The sequence below is a fragment of the Manacus vitellinus genome, unplaced genomic scaffold, assembly GCF_001715985.3.
Source record: "Manacus vitellinus isolate BGI_N305 unplaced genomic scaffold, ASM171598v3 scaffold_30_pilon, whole genome shotgun sequence".
Taxonomy (NCBI): Eukaryota; Metazoa; Chordata; class Aves; order Passeriformes; family Pipridae; genus Manacus; species Manacus vitellinus.
In genome coordinates, this window is record NW_021940291.1 from 3,265,120 (window position 1) to 3,281,192 (window position 16,073).

The window sequence follows — 16,073 nt, forward strand, 5'->3', positions numbered from 1 at the left end:
AGTAGAATAAGCCCAGGGCAAAATAACATAAAAGAGATTAGTCTGAAATAGTCACCTTTTCAGGTGCTCCGAGTTTGATTCTTTTGCAGTTACTCCCAGGGACCGTGTCAGAGGCTCTATTTGTAAGCAACAATTTTCTGTTAGTGGGAAAGGCTGGTGGAAATCAGTAAGTGGTACATTAGATTCACCCTGCTTACGTTTTAAAAAATAGAAAAAAAAATTTCAGGTTATTTACAATATGGTCATTTATTGAAGCAGATTTTTCTGTTTGCTTGGGCTTAGGTTTTGTTTGGATTTTGTGGGGGGTTTGTGGTTTCTTTGTTTGTTTGGTTGGGTTTTTTTGGTTGGTTGGTTTGTTTTGGTTTGGGATTTGTTTGTTTTTTTTTTAATCCAGGTGTTAGTATGCTTTAAATTTCACATCTTCGTGCTTTTCTTAACTGCTCGGGTTAGTGACATATATATATACACCTACAAATACAAGAGACAAGTCTGGATTGGGAGCTCCGTGCAGTACGAGAAGCACCGGTTGTAGAATCCACCCCAGGGAAAAGAGTAGGTAACGCTCCGCGGGGGCGTGCGTGTACGTGTGGGTTTTTTTGGGGGGAGGGGTTGTTGGTTTTGTGTTTTTTTTTTTTTTAAATTTTACTTTCTCCGTCGTTTTGGTCGTAAACAGCCCCAGCTGGGGGTGGCAGGCAAATTGCGATACCCCCGGAGGAGCGAGGCCGAGGATGCGGGAGGCGGCGGCGGGAGCGCGTCCCTCCCACCGCCCCGGGGCGCGGCCCTCGCCGGCGCAGCCGCCCCGCGCCCCGCCCGCACCCGCGCACGATGGAGCGCAGGGTCGCCGAGAGTTCCGCCACAAGGTAAGGCAGCGGGGACGGCGGGGTCGCCCCGAGGCCAGCGGAGGCTGCGTGCAGAGCAGCCCCCCCTGGCCCGGGAGCGGCTTCCCGGCACCGGGGCGGGCTGGCGGCGCTGCCGGAGGGAGCGGCGGGGAAGGGAGAAGGTCGGGGGACTTTGCGCGGAAAAGCGGGCGGCAGCCGCCTGTGAGAGGGTAGTTAAAACTCCTAAAAAGGGAGGGAGAGAAAGGAAGAGCGTTTCCCAGCGCGGGAGCTTTTCCAGGGCTTGACTGAATGTGTTATGTTAATACCACGTCGCGCCCGGTCCAGCTCAGGGCAAGGCAGCAGCGCAGGTGCTGAAGTCCAGGCGCTGGCAGTGCCCATCCCAGCCCTGCGAGCACCCAGTTCCACCTTAACATTCCCCGGTGCAATTGTGCATGTGCAGTCATGTGCAAATGCATTTGATACATGGAGCTACTCGGTCTGCCTGGCACGTCATTTTGTCATTTACCCAGTTAAATAAGTGCTCAGCAGAGCGCAAAATTGTATGAGCAAAGGAAGCTCAAAAAGCTCTAATTAAGGAAAGGAGGAGGAAAATAGTTTGCATGTTTAAGAGATGTTTTTTGCAAAGCCATTTAGGACTCTCTCAGATTAAAATTTTCAGTACTGCTTTGGGAGTTTGGGGTTTTGTTTGTTTGTTTGGGGGGTTTTGTTTGTTTGCTTGTTTTTATGAAAGAGGTTATAGTTGGTCTCGTTTGGTTTTTTGTTTCAGTTTTCTTTTAGTCAGCTAGAAAACACAATTTCTTCAAAGTAATGTAATGTTACATAGAAGTATCTGTTGCCTGGTAATAAACCCATTAACTAAGAGATTGTTAGGTTGAAGTAGAGGGAATGCAAAAAACACTTTTATGTCAAACTGAAGTTCAAAAACATTAAGGACTGTAGCCATCTAGCACTTTATTTCTGCCTTGCTACCTATTACTGTATAACTCAGCAGTGGGTTGTGCAATGTATCTATAAAGACTCTGGTTTCTAGGCAGATGGTTACCAGCTTGAACTTTAAACCTTTTCCCTTTCATTGCTGCTGTAATTCATACATCATTCAAGTCCCACCCCGATAACGTAAGATGTATTTTCAGCATTACTGCAAATAGGTAGGATGCAGATATAAGTGAAAACTTTATCTGAGTTACAGGATACTGTAACAGGTCTTTTCTTTGAATTATTTTGTATCATCCTGCTTTTAGTGGCCTCTGTGGCATCCAAAGCCTTGAATGCCTGCTTTTTCTGTGACAAACCAGTAAAAATGTTCTGCCATAGGATCTGAGTTTTCTTTGTCACTTTCTTTTTTATTTTTCTTAGAAATTTTAATCAGTTTTCCCTATCAATGAAGTACCAGTGTAAAGTATGTAATATATCCAAATATATTGACCAGCTCTTTCCTTTCTTTCAATAGTTTTTCAATGTCTGTGTAGCTTAAATAGAAATGTATATTATTCTTTGAAAGCTGACAGATTGGGCTTGTTCTACAGCAGTGAATTGTAATCTGAACTTTTTCCACACCAAAAAGTGCTTTTTACTCCCCACAACTTCTATTTTACTAAATAAACTTGTGTAGACTTGTTAACAGATTCAATTTTTCTTTTTTATGTAAGTGCAGGTTTTGTGAACACTTCTTATTAATTTTTATGAAAAGCAGTGCGTATTCTGCAGTAATGCATCAACAACTATTTATGTTCTAGGATTTTAAATAATTCTACTACAGTGAGGACTATTTAAATAATCACAGAAAGGCTGAGTTTGGAAGGGACCTCTGGAGGTCATGTGCTCCAACCCCATGCTCAAATACAGCCACCAGGAGCAGATTGCCCATGGCTGTGTCCAGATGGTTTTTTTTTAATATCCTTGGTTTAAAAGGTGTGAAAATACCTATCCCATGCCTCCACAGTTATTTTCTTCTGAAATAGAGATATACTGAAATATTTCTGTGATCCAAGTTACATGATGTCACCACTGTATTTTTTTTTGAAGATGGGGCCCATGATTTTTTAGGATTTATGAGATTTGAGTCAGATTTTAGAAGCTGATGATAAACCTAGGTAAAGCATATGTCTACAGTAAGTTTCTATCCCAAAGAATTTAAGAATTAGGAAAATGGTAAGAGATGCAGGTGGCTGTGATGCAGAATAGAGAGCAGTGGGAGAAGAATGACTCATTTGGAGAGATGGCCCAGGAGGGTTAACCCAGCTGTAGCATTCTGAATATACAAGAAGTCATTCGTGCATTTGTTTTTGTCCAGAGGATAAGGAAGTTGCTGATGCAGGGTGAGAAGTGTGGGAATCAAACAGCAAGACTGACCATTTCGTGAGAAGAAAGAGCAGAATTTAGATATGGACCTCCATTTCCGGAGAGGGAAGGGAGTGGGGACATGTCCATCAGTTGGCATATCAGGAGAAAAATGGAATGTTGTTACTCCTTGCTTTCCCTGTGAGGAGAAGAGATAGTGATGGTTTTGCCCTTAGCTGTGTAGGGTTGACGTGCTTAAACATTTAATGTTCTTCATGAGACACTGCTCATAAAGTACCTTAGCTAGCACTGGAAATTGAGTTCTGTATACCAGAGCCAAAACTGATATGTTATATTTTTCCTGTTGGGGAAGTAAAAAATGGATGCTGGACTCAGTTTTACATGTATCCCCTTGACTTGAGTCTGTGCGCAGTATCGGGGCCCAGTCAGTTTTGATTGCAACTGTTTTATTTCCTTTTAAGGCAGACTTTATCCTCTATGCTTTGTAATTCACTGTGAATAAATTGGTTTGTTCACTAGTATTACTGTCAGGCAGTCTTGACCTGCATGTAGATTTTTGGCCTTTGGTGTTTTGAAAGTGTTTTTTTTCCAGGGGAGACAAATAACAGAAAACCACCTGTATGTGAAGTCTTGCTGGCTTTAGAGAGCCAAGGGACAAAAGGAATGCGAAGCATGTATTGAGTTTAGACCATAATGCAAACCATTGCAAACCTAGAAAGAAAGTGCCTTTCTTTAAGTATGCAAATTGCTCCTCAGTCTTCACGTCACAGTAATGTTAGCCTTTAGGTCAGATGTAAATTGTTTTCCTAAACATCAAGCTTCTTCAGATGTAAAACTACTGTGATGTGACCTCTTGCTGCAAGTAAGATTAGTGGGGGTCTCACTATCACTGAATATAAATTGAACTCCTCATATAAGAATTTGGGGGTTTTTTTTGCTTTAATTTACTGTAATTATGCAAGAGCCGGCATAGTAACATGACACTGGTTTAAGTAAATGTACTATTGGTGGGGGAGGAAAGAATAACTAGCAAGTTCTATCAGTTAAGAGCTGGAGCAGAGAGGAACAGAGATGCAGCAGTTTGCATAATGTTGTAAGTGAGATCCTGAAACTGGTGGTTTGGACAACAGAACATATATCAGTGTAGTGGTTTTATCTGTGACAGCATGTGCTACATTAATGAATGGCCAAAAAGGTTTCTGAAGACATTTATTCAACAGTACAGTGATTTTCAGGTAAGACAAATATTATTGTAATGATATTACCACTGCATAGAAAAATGTCAGCATTTGCCACCTTGTCCAATTGTTGTAATACTAATTTCAGAAAGTCTTGTTATAAGTGCGACTTCGTGAGGTAATGCTCTGTTGCAAAAAGATATTTATCTTAAAAATAAGTCTTAAATAAGTCTTTCCTTGATGAAGTCCTGGCTCTATAGCTTAAGAATCTGCGAAACTCTCTTATGTTTAACATTTGTGGCTATTTAGTCAGAGATTTATGATAATGTCTTTGGGTTTTCAGGTTAATCTATTAATTGACAATGAAGCGGAGAAGGATTATCTTTATGATGTGCTGCGGATGTACCACCAGTAAGATCTAGTTTTTTATGTGTTTGTGTAGAATTTTACTAATATTTTTAAATTTAAAGAGTGAATATTCAAGATTTTAAGTTGTCTTCCTATATGCTACTGAAAAATTAGTTGAAGTAATAGTTTTTATCCTGTTTAATGACCTCTTACGGTTTCACAGTATAACCTGTAGGCACCTATAAAGTTACTTTGGTTTTTTGACTTGGTAGTTTTCTAAAAGAATTTGGTGGATTCATATGTGGGAGGTGGGGGGGGAAAGCACCTGGATGATAAAACTGTTCTTAGGAAACAAATAATGGTTACCTATTTGCTACAGAGGTTTCTGTTGAGATTGCTTTGCAGAAATTTTTGCTAAGTATTCAGATAAAAAATTTGCAACTATTTTTTCAGAAAGCTGAAAAAATTTCGTCTTGGACTCTGTTTATCATGTTTAATGACTCTGGCTTATTACAACACAATGGTAAAAAACTGGTAAGGTGATAGGCCTATTATCAATCCTCTTGCTGAACTGATTTAAACCACAGTTGCTTCAGACTTGTATCATTGCAAATTACATCAGTCTCTGATCCATTGTTTTTTCAAAGAAGATGAGAATGTATTTTCCACTCATCATAGAGAAGTGGCTCTGATAGACACTGTTTCCATTCATATCGTAATTAATAGCATCTCAGCTGACTGAAATGTAGCCGTTTCCATCTGATGTTTGCCCTGAGCTATAGTTATGGGGGTATTCAGCTGCATATCTGATTCAGTTTCACTCAGGTCTGTCTAATTGCTTTTCCATTCATAAAGGCTGTTGTTTGGAAAGCTGGTTGATTCAGTAGCTCTGAATTATTTAAAATCTTCTTGCAGTTAGAAAATTAACAATGCATATAGCAGCTTTTCTTTAATTTCCAAAATTGCAATGACTTGGGCAAAATTTTCAGTATGTCTCTGTATGTATGTTTATGATGTATCACTTTTTGGAAATACATGGTGAAATATTCCAGGGCAAAAATACATACAGTTGCTGTTGAAGACTTAATATCTTCTTCACTATGAATACCATTTCCAGAAGTATTTGACCTCTAATCTGTAATACTGTATGCCAGGAAATGTAAATTATAAGAAAGGGAACAGCAAATAATACAGAGTAAATTTAACTGGGTATTGTGTAGGAATAACTCCACTGAACCTTAGGGAGCTCCTCCACCTCTTGCAGCTGTACAACAAAGTATATTTTGTAGACATATAACTATCACAGTGCTGACAGTTATCAGTAGGTTTTGTTTATTGGTTGATCATCCTTCAAATTTGATTTGGAAAAAAAAAATTAAAATTTAAGCCAAGTCTTTGCTCTAACAATGGAGTATTGTGATTTTTTTTTTTCCCTGGATTGAAACAATTTTTCAGTCCCCTAAGTTCAGGAAAGAAAGGAGCCTGTAGCCTAGATTTACTTAAAAGGATTCCTAACTGGTAAGGAAACGAAAATCTAGTAGGCAGGTATGTCTAATCTGGAAAGTTATTTCTGAACAGTTCCATAAATCTTGTGGGGACTCTGAGAATGAAATTAAGGATGTCACCTATAAATGTGATGTGCATGATCTTAAAAGATAAAGTCAACGTATAGAAGACTTCAGTTATTTTGGAGCAGATAGTTGTTATTCTTTTTTACTTACAGCAGGCTTACTTCCTGAGAGACTATTTTGCTTTGGCTAGACCAATATCTGCATAAATAACTTTTTGAGTAGCTTGAAAGGACATGCAAATATTGAAGCCACACGTACAGTAACTCTTAAAACAATGCTTTGTGTTGTTTACCTGTGCTTGTTTTCTCACTGTGTTTTTGCAGATCTATGAATCTTCCAGTGCTTGTGGGGGACCTAAAACTCGTGATTAATGAGCCAAGCAGATTGCCTCTATTTGATGCTATCCGCCCACTTATCCCCTTAAAACACCAGGTGGAATATGATCAGCTGACACCCAAACGATCACGGTAAGAAAATGCAGAACAATGCAGCTGACTTAAATCAAGCAGGAAATACTGGGTTTCCAGCTAAGTTCAGAGTAAAATATTGGTTTAGTGTTGAGCTGGGCATAGTTATTTTACTGTTGATTTATTTGCTAGAAATACAGCTACCTGAAATTGTCTGCCACCTGCTTTAATCTAGTAAAAGCAGGATAAAGGAGTAAAAAAAATATTTTCTCGTTTTTCCTACATTTGGTAATAAAAAAATTCTCATAGCTCTAGCCCTCTGGAAGCAGATACATTCAGTGGTTACAGATGTCTTTTTGTACGAATAATACTTGATGTCTTTAGCTAACACACATCCATCCAAACTTCAGTCAACTTGCTTTTTTAAATACCTGAATCATATAGCAGGAAAAATAGTGTCTAAATTCCATATGAGACATATTTGCCACAAGGTGTTACTCAGCTGACCAGTCAAGTATCTTCTGTTTTTGCAGAAAGCTGAAAGAGGTGAGATTGGATCGTTTGAATCCTGAAGGGCTTGGAATAAGTGTGAGAGGAGGACTGGAATTCGGCTGTGGCCTCTTCATCTCCCAGTTAGTTAAAGGAGGACAGGCAGACAATGCTGGACTTCAGGTAAGAGAATTATATTCGTGTAATGTTAGGCACTAAGGATTGTTCTTTAACATTTAGAAGTTACTATTGCTAAGGAGCTCTTTGTCTCTTCTAATAAAATCCATAAGATATGTAAGTCAGTGCCATAGCCAATACCATTATACAAGTGGTAACACTGTTCATTTCACCATTTTTAGTGATATGTAAACCTTTTTTTTTCCTTATTTGGGATATGATAATTTTTGAAGAGTAAAGATTTTTCTGGAATGTTTATACTTCATGAGTAGCAACAGTTAAATGTATGCAGATGGAAAGAAAGATCTCTAGGCTGTGTAACAGTGGTTTACGTTGCCAAATTCTGATTAAATGTAGAATAGATCTTATAAATACTAAAAGTGTTAGTTCCACTTTGCACAGATATAATTTCTGTAATGGAATGTTTATTTGAAATCATGTATAAATTGTGGAGGTTTTGGTTTATACAATAAAAGAAAGATGCTATTTTTAACTATTTCCAGTGTCCTTTGTACTGTATAGAATTGCACTTCTGTGATTACATTTTAGATACACAAACCTGCCAACAAGGTTGGCAAAAATAATTATGTATAGGAACACTTTTTTTCTAAATCAGTACTTATGCAATTTGCATTCATGAAGTTTTGAGTGTTTGGCTTCTCTTTGAATGTGGCATTGCTTAGTGAAGAGAGAAGTGAGCAATTGTTGTGGCAGATGTCTGCATCCTTCTATGACTTTAAATCTGATAAGGTGTATTAAAGGTCTGAGTTTTAGTGGAAGGACTAATTTTAATTTGTCAAGTCTGAATATTTGCTGAAAGTATTGATGGTTAAGGATTATGTTTAATATTAGTGCAAAATATATTAGGCTGGCATGACTCATTGCAGTTTTTGATTGAACTTATGTTTTTTGTAGATGTGCTTCAGTATTATGCCATGACTCTCCTACATTAAAAATTAAAAATAAGTCTCTGTCAATAAGGCAGTTAAGTTAGGTTTCCACGTTTGTGTAACTCATGATGAGAGCTTTCTGAAATTTAAATAACTGTTCCTCTCTCTGTTTGCATGCATGTGTGTGCCCTTTTGTTTTTGCCTTCATAGCTGTATATCTGATTTAGGATCACCATTGAATTAGTCCCATCTTCTGTCAGTCTGCTCTGGACTGATACATGACTGGCTCCCTGGGTGCTTTAGAAACTCCTTTGTAGAACAAAACCATAAATTCTGTATGTAATTAGAACTGAGGGGGTGTTTTAGGACACGACAAACACTTTGCTATATGTGTTGTCAGCCTATTTTTAAGCCTGGGATTTACCAGTCAGTAACTCCAGAAAAGGGCATTATTGCACCATCTCAGAGTTTGCACTGCACAAATTCATGGACCTCACCTACTATGTTAGACAGTGAGAATAGGAAGTGTAGACAAGAGTTGTTCCTGGGTTGTGGTTAGCTCATCAGAGATATTCCAGCTGCATCCTTTTTCCATGCTAGAAAACTGAGAAAAAGACAAAGACCAGTTGCTTGTATGGCTTTTGAAAACATCTCCTGGAAAAATACTGGAAGGCATTAATGATGCTGAGCAATAAAGGACTTAATAGCCACTGTCTTAAATTGTCATGCTGATATGTACATCTTAATGCTGTTTTGCGGCTCTGCTTCTCAGCTTGTTTCAGGCTAATGTTTTGACACGATCACTAGATAAAGAGTTAAGCTCAGTTGTGTTACTCTAAGGATGTCAGTTTTCCTGATTTCTCAGTACACAAAAAGGCTGTGACTGAGGTCATTGCACTACATGTTAGTGTCAATGAATGGGATTGTAAAGGATCTTAGGACTGGGCTGTACAAGCTGTATTGCAACTCAGGACATGGTTAGAGTTTGCACACATAGTAGGGACAATAAGGGGGAAGTATACTTGAGACTGACTGTGAATTTTTTAGGCTTAGATTATATGAATTAATATGAGCAGATGGTGCTTCGCAGCTCCTGCTTTGCAGCCTGATATCTGTTTTTTGATATGTGGTGTTAAAGCTCAGCCTAAAGTGCCTGAATAATAGGCGGCACTAGGCACTTTCTGAACCTCACTGAATAACAAGACCTGACAGGCAACCCATTGTTCTAAATTGCTGTCTCACGGTAAAGCCAACTGCTTCTGAAATTTCACCTACCTGCTTTATTTAACTAAATCTCTACGCGTTTTCTATCCTAAAAATGCTGTCTGAGAAAGGTATAATGATCTTCTATTATACCGTCGGTTTTACATCCTGCTGCTTTAAAAAAAATTCCAGTTAATTTTGCATGATTTCTCCTTGAAGTGCTTTCCAAGTTACATTGAAATGACTGAATAATCATGGAGGCTCACTGTGGCCCTTGTAGTTTTGTCCCTTTTTTGACTACAGTTTCTCTAAAAGGCTGCAAGTGTTTTGTTCTTTCATGGAGAAATGTACTTCATTCTCCCCCCCCCACTGCTTTCTGATACTTATGTGTATGGGGATTCTGGTGAATACAAAGAGATGGAGGTTGGTATGAGTGATGAAAGTTTCATCATATGAATGTTTCAAATGTGAAATTTGAAACAGTTGATATTATTATATAAACCCTTCAATTTTCTAGAAGCACTATATATTATATTTCTTATGTTAAAAGTTGCAAATAATAGGCATTTCTCTTGGGAAAAGTTAGGTTTGCATCTTTTTATCTCAAAATTCTGTCATCTCCCTGTTTAATAGGGAAAGGAGAAACTGTGATATATAATACCAGAGTAATTGCTAGCGTTCTACTCTACTCAGTCCTGCAGACTTTTGTCTCTACTGCTTCAGATTCATTAGGTTGGTATACCAGTTCAAAAGTAACAAAATATGTGAAAACAACAATTAATTACCCTAGTATTAGACAACTTTGTTCAGGAGAAGCTGTTCAAGTGTCCTGAAGAGAAGTAGTTTGTTTTGTGCCTATACATCTCCTGTAGTTCAGCCTAGGTTGGGTTATTTCTAAAGCACCATCAGTAACTGTCAGTCAATAATACAAATGTCATTAGGTTGAATGAAGAGTGCTGAGTTTCAGAAATTAAATGACAGTCTAGTAAAGAGGAGTGTTAAAAATATCTGTACGGGGAAAGCTTGTTCCCATACTGGAGGGAAAAATAACATATGCTCTTGTGTACATTTATAATTTTGTAAGTGTGTGCCTCTTAGGGAGATGATGTAATACTAACAGATATGACTGGTTAGTGAATGATGACATCCTCAGAGCAGCACAAGTTCTGCTGATCCAGAAGCCCCATGATGGCACTGACATTTGCAGTCCTGAAACTGGGGTACTTCTGTGTGTTAAGGCATTGCAGTTAAAAACATTGTTAGGTTATCCTTTTAAAGAGTTGAGTTTGTGCAAAACCAGACTCCATCGTCTGTTATAGCCTGCATGATGTGGAAGATGTGAGTAAATGAGGGATCTTGAACTAAACAAAAACCAAACAAAAAGCACCCCTCCCTCCAATACATAAGATCAAGAGAAAAGTTATACACAAAATTCCAGTACTTTTCCAAGTGACTAATCCAGAGAGAGGCCAGAGATGGGAATGGAGAAAGTATTTTGAGCATTTTGTCACTAAGGAACTCTACCTTCTTTTGAAAAGCCGAGGTCACTTGCTTTCCTACTAGTGTAATCAGCAGAATCCTAAATAGACTGAGAGTCTTTATGGTTTGTAGAGCTTATGAGTCTTTATACACAGTACTACAAGTCTGACTTGTCTCTGAGCCATTTTGCTTCCAGTTCTAATCCTAGTCCTAAAAACATGCTATTCACAGTGAGTTTCCTAAGTGTCAAGGGCAGTGAAACAGCTCTAGAGTAAATTTTTAGAACTGTAGAACATCCTAATTTGGAAGAGACCCAAATGGATCATAGAAGTCCAGTTCGTGGCCCTGCACAGGACAGCCCCAAGAATCACACCATGTACCTGAGAGTGTTGTCCAAACACTTCTTTAGCTCTGGCAGGCTTGGGGCCATGACCATATCCCTGGGAAGCCTGTTCCAGATAAACCTTCCTGGTTTTGGGGTGTGGAACTAGCTTAGAATTTAGTGGTGTATTTTCAGGAAAAAAGAGGACTGCAATTGCATGGCTACCAGGCTTGTGGGATGAATGGATGTGGTTTTGAACATTTGGAACAAGTTGGTTAAGTGAGTGTTGTTTCATAGTGAGAGCTATCAGCTGTGCAACTCTGGACTGCAGATCCCATGTGCTTTTCCTTTTCAGATTCTGCATTTCTACCACAGTTTGAACGTTCAAAACCCTTCGTTACTGACCACTTTCTGCTCTTATTAGAGATAATTTTAAAAGACTGGCTGGCTTAAAAACATTCAAACTCTTCAGAATGCAGGCCATTGCCCTGGGTGAGATTTTTTGGATGCCCAGCAGAGGGAGCGGATGTCCCACTGTCAGGGGCTGGAGACAACAGTCCTGTTTTGCCCCTGCCGTGAGTTCTCTCCTGCCGCACAGTCACATACTGCGTTTTCTGTGCTTTTGTAGCCTGCTGATGCTGTTTTGTGTCAGATAAAAATCTTCATCTTCAGTGGAAAATGTGCTACATGAGCTATGATGGTAGATTGGATGTGTTGTTAATGTTTTGTGTAATATTGCAGAGCATGTGGCACTTCTCAGAAGAATTAGAAAAGCTTGTGAAACAAGTAAAGAAGATAAGTGGGTAGTTTCTTGTTTTGTTGTTTATGGTTTTTTTTTTTCAATTGAACAGATCACAGTAGGAAGATTCAGTAGTACTTATTACATATGAAAAAAGGCAGAAGGTGACGACCCAATGTCCTGTCATGCAAGGGTAGACCTGTCCAGTGTGAGTTAATGTGACAATCTCTAAGACACAGGCTATATTGAGGAATTCCTACTCTCAGTTCCACTCTCACATAAATCTGGTGATGCAAATTTAGGCCTTCAGCACTGAGCTGTGCAGTGTCAAAGGAGGAATCTCCAGCTATGGCCTTTTTCTTTTTCTTAAAACTGTTACCAAGGTACAAGGAAGCTACTACCTAAACTGTGACTTCAATTTTTTCAGTCACAGATATTCCCATCAGCCTTGTGTGATGGAGAAAACAGTGAATACACTGTGTGATTTGGTCTGTACAGCCACAGTAGACCACTAAGACTGATGCCGTTATCTCTGTCATTTCAGTGACGGTAAAGTTGGACTAGAAGTATCTGGCTCAAAAGAAAAAACCAAAACTGTTATGTTAAAAAAATAGGTCCCGGGGTTATCTAAGGTGGCACAGTCTTGACAAATGCATTAAAGATTACAATATTTATTGTAATACTCTTGTGAATTCTTTATGAAGTCCATTCTGTAAGCAGATAGTGGGGTTTGGGTTTTGCACAACGGCAATTTTTTTTGAGTGGTTAGGGTTGAATGAAGCTTCTCATTTCTTCATGTTCCTGATGAGTCTCCTGTGCCTCTGGCATTCTGGAAGAGCCAGCTTTTCTGATCGTCTGCAGCAGCAGTTGAAAGTATGTTCACAACTGATCTTGGTACCAGGGACTGGTGCACTGGCAGTCCCAAAGCAAGCAGATGAAGGGGAGGTTCCCCCCAGATCAGAAGTAGTATAGCGAGTCTTTATTCACTTTCATGAAGTGTGTTTTGATGAACCTGCCTCTTCCCCTTAACTTTTTAGTCAATAAAGATCTTCACTAAGACTGTAAAAATAGTAGTCTTAATTTGTAACATAAGGACCTTTTCCAGACCTAAAGTGAAAGCACAGAGCCTCGCAACAAGATAATTGTAGATATTTCTTTTTAACGAGCATGACAATGCATTCCACCCAGATTTCTTGATTAAAACGAGTTGCTTTATCTTTGCTGAAACTTGAAATCAGCCTGATGTAGATACCAGCATGGAAGACTTAAGCCTAAAAAGAAATTTGGGAGCTTGAAACTTGAGTCTTCAAATGGAACGTTTTAGGCAATCATTAACCAGCGGTAATGCTGCCATGAAAGCAGATGCATTTGTGAGGAGACACACAAAGTTTCATTGATTAAGAACAAAATCCTGTGCTGGTGACATTAATGAGAAAAGTCCCGTCAACTATCAGTGTGGCATTTTGATACATTTCACATAATAAATATTAATAGTAGTTTAGAGGAAACGCTACCGGAGAGCAGGGAAGCCAAAGTATTTGACTTTGTCCTTGGAGAGATCAAAGTACAGAGGTATAAGAAGATACTGTTGGTGGTTTGTTAAAGTCGTTTCCTGGTAATTATTTGTATATCTTATTGTGCATTGGATTGATCTGTGGTGCCTAGTGGAAGAAGTCGTGCTCTAGTTTTCCTAGTGCCATGTCGCGTGGTTCATGTTAAGTAAAAGTCTTTGTTAGTAAAGGTCTAGCCAGGACCTGCATTTTTCAGTCTTATCTTGAGCAGCTCACAAGGTTCAACCTTAAATGGAGTGGGCAATGTTTCCATCACTGATTTCTTCTCAGCCTCCCTAGCTGAGGGAATTATTAGGCAGAATTTATAGCAACCTGGAAATTTCTAGTCTAGTCATCGTAGTATATCAAATTTGGATTTATACTAGAGGAAGGGAAGCCTTTTGATTGTATTCTGATAAATAAAATTTGAAATTTTATAGAAGTGGCCACCCTATCTATTCTACATGAGTAAATTGAACACTGCCAGGGAATGTTCTTGGGGTCCTGCCATTTGATTGCCAATAAAGGTTAGCATGGTCCCCAAAAAAAGACAAAGAGATGCATTTTCTGAATCCGGAATCGGGCAAGGTAATAAGACCAAGTGAAAGTTTCCTATTGAAGGAAGGTCTCTCAGAAAACAGATACTAAAAGCAAAGTTAAACTGCTGAAGTGTAAAGGAAGAAAATCACTGCAAAATTATTTGAATTAACACATGGACCTTGTATTTAAGATAATCTGTGGAGTACAAATCTGATGTGTAGAGACTAGATAGTATTTATAAAATTGTTATTTGGCCACAAATCTGCCTTTTGGTGTTCAATATCAAGTCTAAACAAATATGGGTAAATCTGATCTAAACATTACCTGAAATTCAGAAAGTATTCAGGACTCAACAGTATCAAACCTTTGCATCAAAATTATTACCAGATTGTATTATTGCTCGCAAACCTTTTAAAATATTAATTCACAATTATTTTTTCTTCTCCCTTTCATTTTTGAGGTTGGAGATGAGATAGTTCGTATAAATGGATATTCCATTTCATCGTGTACACATGAAGAAGTCATAAACCTCATTCGTACAAAGAAAATAGTGTCCATAAAAGTAAGACGTAAGTAACTTAAAAAATCGCCTCTATCACCAAAGATTATTAATAGATTACTGACTCTTATTAATAGGTTGCTGATGATCTGTAGAAACTTAACAGAGAATTTTTCTTTTTCAGATGTTGGTATGATACCTGTCAAAAGGTAAGGGTATTTCATGTGAAAACAAATTAGATCACTTATTTTCACTTAGCTTTTTGTATCCAAAGAACCTGTGTTTATTATGAAAATGTTTTGAATGCTGATTAAAATGTCATAATTTTAATAAATGTAAATTTGTAATAAATGGGCAGATGTCTTCTTTGATGAATCTGACTTTTTATGCCGGTTGCCTCCTTAACCCTTTTCTATTTCCTCGTTTTTCATGGATATTTCCTGGAAATTTTATTATCAATGTACCTACCTTAACAGAGAGATCCACTGCTTCTTTATGTATGTAGCATCTGAGACTTGCTTCAGAGCTTAGAAAAATTTAGAATTATTGTCCACTTCTAATTTTTGTTGAAAAGTTGAACCTTTAAGTGGAATGTTTCAGAAATTTTAGTGATGGGAGATGTCTGTCTGCATAGACCTTTATATAAGCTGTTCGAGTTGTTATGGTTCTTATTACAGTCTTTCTTAGAATTTCCTAAAATTGTTTCACTTGAGGAGGTTTGATCAATTTTGTATCTGACCAACTTTACTAGCTTAAATAATTGTATTGTTGTTTGATGTTTTATTTAAATTGCTGGCAAATAAACCAGTTGTTGTGAATGGTATCCAAAGAAAGTTGTGAATGCAAAATAGAAGACCACATTCAAAAGTAGCTTCTTGAGTACATTTTTATTTGTGCCATTATTTTAAATTGTTTTCTTCTTCCAGTTCAGCAGATGAACCCCTTAAATGGCAATATGTAGATCAGTTTGTATCAGAATCTGGGGTAAGAGATCAATATTTTATTAACATATCTTCTGGGAAATCTGTAATGGTTCTGAAAGAGTTTCTCCTCTGACCTTATCATAGAAACTATTGTTTGTATTTCTATGATGCAATATCTTGTTACAAGTGTTCTGTTAGAAACATTTTTTGTGATATGAAATTATTCTAGAACCATTAGGTAAAAAAAGGGCAGGACACAAATGAAATAGCTTTTACTCATTAATTGGTGCTTTATTTTGCTTGAGCTTATTGACTTCCCAACCTGTAGTTCTACTGTATAAATCTTTATCAGATTATTTTGCCTATATTAGGTGTATTAGTGGAGGAATGACAACTTTGAATGCAAAGGGTTGCAGCAGTGAAAAGAAATACCACAATTACTGTTCTTTGCCTTTCAGGAAGAAAGACTTAGTTCAATAGCGAGCACTGTCGTGTATTTCTCCAGCCCTATTGTCAGGGAACAGCTAAATGATTATTTTGCCATATCACTTTCCTCTAATTTTTCTTCAGCCTTTTCTGAAGACCAAGTTTGACTATTTAAGTAATCTTCTCCAAATT

General features: G+C 38.1%; 1 protein-coding gene across 1 annotated transcript in view; it reads left to right on the forward strand.

Moving 5' to 3' along the window:
* The first annotated feature begins 825 nt into the window (after positions 1-825).
* USH1C (USH1 protein network component harmonin) overlaps positions 826-16,073 on the forward strand; it is a 48,779-nt gene continuing 33,531 nt past the window's right edge. Inside the window, 8 exon segments of the mRNA XM_029961078.1 lie at positions 826-838; positions 841-860; positions 4,662-4,729; positions 6,561-6,704; positions 7,178-7,316; positions 14,494-14,602; positions 14,717-14,741; positions 15,459-15,516. Of these exon segments, the coding sequence (XP_029816938.1) occupies positions 826-838; positions 841-860; positions 4,662-4,729; positions 6,561-6,704; positions 7,178-7,316; positions 14,494-14,602; positions 14,717-14,741; positions 15,459-15,516 (576 nt within the window).